Below are 4,845 nucleotides of genomic sequence, written 5' to 3'. Positions count from 1 at the left end.
TCTAGAAGTCTCAGTGACACGTGCATCACAGGGTGACCTGGGCAGTGACCTGTGAGGTCAGGAGAGCCAGGATTTTCATCCCCATTTTATAATTGGAGAAACTGAGCCCCAGAAAGGTGCAGTGATCCCCTTGGGTGACACAGCTGGGTGGCAGGGCCAGGACAGGGCCCAAGGGACCCGGACTCCTAACTCAGGTCTTATCTGGAGGCTGTGACTACACAGCATTATCAGTTAAATGAAGTAGCTGGTTTTCGAACCCTCACTATTCTTCGATCATGTTGAGAAGCGGCCTGGGTGTGCTCTCCCCTTCCTGTGACCCTCCCCGCTGCCCCCCCATCCCTCCGTCCTCCGCTGGCCCCAGGGGGCGCAATACCCTTCCTTGCCGCATAGCAGCTCTCGCCAGCTCGCTTACCTTTTATTTATTTACACGGATTTCTCTCCTTTCTCCTCCAGGTTGTGATCAATTATTCAATCGTGAAAGGGCTGAAGTACAATCAGGCAACACCGACCTTCCACCAGTGGCGAGATGCCCGCCAGGTGTACGGCTTAAACTTCGCGAGTAAGGAAGAGGCGACCACGTTCTCCAACGCCATGCTGTTTGCCTTGAACATCATGAATTCCCAGGAGGGAGGTAAGCAGGGCTCAGGCTCCCGGCGTATCCTCGCCCCGCGGCCGCATCGAGCTGACCTTACATGGGTTCGCACAGAGCAGCTGCCCGATTCTGGGTTTGAAGGGAGAGTAACGATTTCAAGGAGGAGAAAGTGACGTTTACGTCTTCCGCCATTTCTGGGAGACAGATTTGCTCTGCGGTGTTCTCAAGCTGTCCACCTAGAGCACAGACTGGCCAGTGGGAGGGAGCAAACGACAGTTTATTCTTGTATTGTTATTTGTGTGTTTAACGGACTTTTCCTAAATATTTACTGAGTGCAAGAAACTGGTGGGCGGATTGTATAAGAAATGGATAGATGAGTCTGTCCCTCGGGGCACTTAGTATTTCGGGGTAAACGCATTCATAACCTGCCGATGGTAAAGTCCCGTGCTCAGCGCTCTGATAAGGTGTGAGCAGGGTGTTCGGGGCACACAGAAAGGGAAAGGGGGCTGCTAAGGGAAGCTTCGAGGGGGCGGTGCCATTTGAAGGGCGCAGGCTTCACTAGGCAGAGGTGGGACCGTGCCTCCCGGGACAAGGGACCAGCACGTGCAAGGCACGGGGCGCCAAGCTTGGCGTGTGCTGGGAAAGGGGACGCTACAGGCAGTGTTCCTGGCGCCCGGCACAGGTGGGGAGGAGGCTGGAGCTGGCGGGGGGGACGGCGCAGAGAAAGGCCCCAGAGACCTGGGAGCCCGGGCGCGTGGGCTCGGAGTGGACAGTGGGGTGGGGGTACCAACGTTTCTAAGCAGGGCAGTTAAAGCAAAGAAGCAAACGTGTGTGGTCCGTGTTGGAAATTTGCAGTGTTCGCCTCGGCGGGGGAACGGAGGACAGAGGCTTTCCGGGCCGTGGGTGTCTCGGTGGCCGCAGATGTGGCCCACACTGTGCTAGAGGTCTCACCTCACAGAGCCCGGTGCCTAAGGCCGGGCCTAGGGTCACGCTGCGGGGCTCACAGCCTGCTTCTCCCACGTTCTAGCTGAGGAACCCTTGGACAAGTTACTTCATTTTTCTGTGCCTCGATTTCCTTATCTATAAAATGGGTGATAGACGGTTAATTTTACGTTTAAATGAGCTAGAATGTGAAATGTTTAGCAAACTGCTTGACACGTCAGTCACCCAGTATTAGTATTGAGAGTATTGTTACTATCATTGTTGCTGCTGCCAGAATCGGGGTGGAAAGTGGGGAGACATGGTACTGAGAACCTGGAGGAAGGTGGCTTTTAAGTCTACTGGCCCGATATACTGCAGCTTCGGGACCCGATTTAAACCTCGGCGGTATTTTTTTTAAGTAGGTGAAGAACATGTTTTGAGTGGGCATCCCATAGTTCTTGTACAAAACAGAAACTCGTCACATGCTTTCCTGCTGTGGAGAGTCCCGGGGGGGTGTGGCTTTGCTGCCGTGAACTTGGGGTGCGTGCGGGGAGGCTGCTCACCCACAGCCGTGCGCAGTGACCCACACCGGGCCTGGAACGATGTAGGCACCAAACAGGTGCTGCTTACACTGTCTCCTTTCCTCTCGAGAGCCTGAGCCTCCTGGTGAAGTGAGCCGAGTCTAAGGTGAACCCCGGCACCACCCCAGGATGTGGGCTCCAAGCTTCACTTTAGGTGCACGTGCAAATACACTGAGGGGCAAAGCTGGCTCTGATCGAATCAGACAGCCGCCACTCCCAAAGCAGCTATTTAAATTAAGTAAAAACTACTAATTACTTTATTAAATTCACCATGAATTGCAAGGAAATCAGTTAATCCACCGTATTTTCACATAAGAAACCTGTCACCCATTCTGAGGAAGTAACTTGTCGGTGTAAGGTAGTGACTCGGTCTGGACAGATGTCTTGGTGTGGGGTGGGGGACACCAACTAGTTTTGGGGGTGTCACGATGCGCGAGTGGCCCGATTTGAAACTTTCATCATGAGTCGGTCACAGTTGCCCGTCAGGGTTTGTCGGCTGTGGCCTGATCTGCTTCTATGGGCGAAACCTCGAGTCGGGGGGACGGGAGGCCTGGGCCCCTTGAGAAGTATGCCTTTTCTTCGCCCGAGGCATGACCTGCCGACAGTACGTGCACAAGTCTGAGCTATGCAGCTGGAGAAGCTTTTACACACGTGTGCCCGGCCCTGCCAAGTCTTGACGGAGCCCATACCCCTCCTCCTCCCCACGGGACAACCAGGGTGTCAGCGTCCGTGGCAACAGCGACTTTGCCTGTGTGTGAACTTCGTTGTGTGTGCGCATCACACTGTGCGTGCCTTCGTGTGTGATTTCTTTCCCTCGACGTTATGTTTGCGGGGTTCGTCCACAGAATCGGTTCCTGGTCCCTGCGGTGTGCGACTCCGGGGTATGCCTGGGCCACACTGATCTGCGGCTCAGCTTTCAGCACCCGCGCCAGGCACAGGCAGCCACCCCGCCACCCATCCCCGCCCACCAGCTGTCGCAAAAGGCCTCTCGCTGCCAGCTAACTGATGTTTTCTATTAAATACCCTCTGTACCGAGAAATTCCATCCTCCTCTGCCTCGGTGGGAGGCAATTTGCTGTAGTAAAAAAAGCATTTGTTTGGGGGCACCTAGATCCTGTACTGACTCTTTGCTCTGCCACCGGTGGCCTCGGGACAGTAAAGCCTGCTCCGTGGGGTGGTTATGAAGATGGGACCTGGAGTGTCTGTGAAGCGCTTGGCGTGCGCTGCCGGGCGTGTGCCAAGGGTGCCAGTCTAAGGTTGGCTGTCTCCCTTCTGGTCCTGTTGAACGTGGTTTTCTTCTGTAAGCTGCAGGGTCCGTCTTTGTAAAATGGGCCATAGTCCCACTTCAGAGGTGCAGCGAGGACTCAAGGGCCAGGCGTGGTGCCTGGCACCTCGCACTCGCTCCCCTGCGGTGCCCCCCACCCCCCGCCTCATGGCATGTCGCGTTCTGCAGGGCATCTGGGGCTGGCGCCTTCGGATGGCATGGCGGTCTTTTCTGAGCTTGGGGTTTCTGCAGGATGGGTCTTACCGGACGTTTCCTCCTGCCCCCTCCTTGTGTGTTGGGGGACTCTAGTGTGGCCGCCTCCGGGGTCTCCCAACCCTGCCAGGCACGAGCTACTTAGATACGAACCTGGAAACAGCTGTAAGACCATCGCAGATGCCAAGGACAGTGCTGCACAGCTTCCACGCCCCCTTGTCCTGCCCGAGTCCCACCGTGGCCCGAGACTCAGGTCCCCAGACAGCGTCACTGGGTGGGACTCCACGGCCCAGAGAGAGCAGTGACTTCCCTGTGACTCTGCAGCCAGAGAATTAGCGGACATTTAAACCCAGAATTCACCCCTTCGCACAGGTAGCGCACCTGTGTGCTGACGGGCAGGGGCCGTGGCTGTGTCTGTCTGTCCCTTCCCGCCTCTAACCTGGCGGAGCCGCTCTGGTGCCAGGATTTTTAACGTGTTCTGGAGAGAACAGGCACCGATGTTGTTGCTGCCCAGCTTCTACACAGAAGAGACCGGCATCTGACCCTCGGAAGGTCTGGTTTTCTGACATGGCTCCTTGGGGCCCACAGAATCTGTCTTACAGCAGTGAGTTTGGGATGCTCGTTCTTCAGCTTCAGGCTCAACCTAATGCCAGTTTAGCCAGATACGTCACTAGGTAGGTTGGTTGATTGACTGATTGATTGATTGATTGAACCGTCATGGAGGCTGGCGTCTTCAATTCCCGGGGTGGGGACTGGAGTGCAGGACTGGCTTCGGGTTCTCTCGGGACCCACAGGCCCTGGGTTCAAGGATTATCCTAGTCGACAGGGAAAGTCCGTCGCTGGGTTATTGGGGCTTTTCCTATAGGAACTGCCATCTGGAGGTTGTCTGGGGACAGGGCGGAGCTGTCCACCTCCTAACCCTGGCCCTCTTCTGAGCACAGGAGAAGGACGCTGACTCCACGTGTCCCGTCGGTGGGGAGGGGCCACAGCTCCCTGTGGCCGCAGCTGTCTGTGTGGAGTGCTGGCCCCTGCCATTCACAGAGCTTGGTTCACAGACCGTGCGGCCTGGCTTTTCTGGGTTTTTGGGTGCTGCGTGATGAGGTTGGTGGCCAAGGGCGGTGCACACGCTTCGCTGGGAACTCAGACTGGGATGGCGATTATAGTGATGACAATAAAATCCAGACTTTCTCACCCAAGCCTGGGCTGGGCTTCTGAGGCAGACAGCACAGCGCAGGTTTGCAGGGCTGTGATGGCGACGAGCTGTAGTGGCTCAGA

At 56.2% G+C, this 4,845-nt stretch overlaps 1 protein-coding gene across 5 annotated transcripts in view; it reads left to right on the top strand.

The window, feature by feature from the left end:
* Nucleotides 1-4,845, top strand: part of EVL (Enah/Vasp-like) — a 133,853-nt gene that overhangs the window by 83,056 nt on the left and 45,952 nt on the right. For all 5 annotated transcript variants that reach the window (XM_023520485.1, XM_023520483.1, XM_023520482.1 and 2 more), the window contains exon 3: nucleotides 454-631. In XM_023520485.1, coding sequence (XP_023376253.1) covers nucleotides 454-631 — 178 coding nt within the window. The remainder of the gene's footprint in view (nucleotides 1-453; nucleotides 632-4,845) is intronic.

Source organism: Pteropus vampyrus, unplaced genomic scaffold (assembly GCF_000151845.1).
Source record: "Pteropus vampyrus isolate Shadow unplaced genomic scaffold, Pvam_2.0 Scaffold268, whole genome shotgun sequence".
NCBI lineage: Eukaryota > Metazoa > Chordata > Mammalia > Chiroptera > Pteropodidae > Pteropus > Pteropus vampyrus.
The sequence above is the reverse complement of the archived record's forward strand: the minus strand, read 5'-3'. Positions and strand labels throughout refer to the sequence as shown.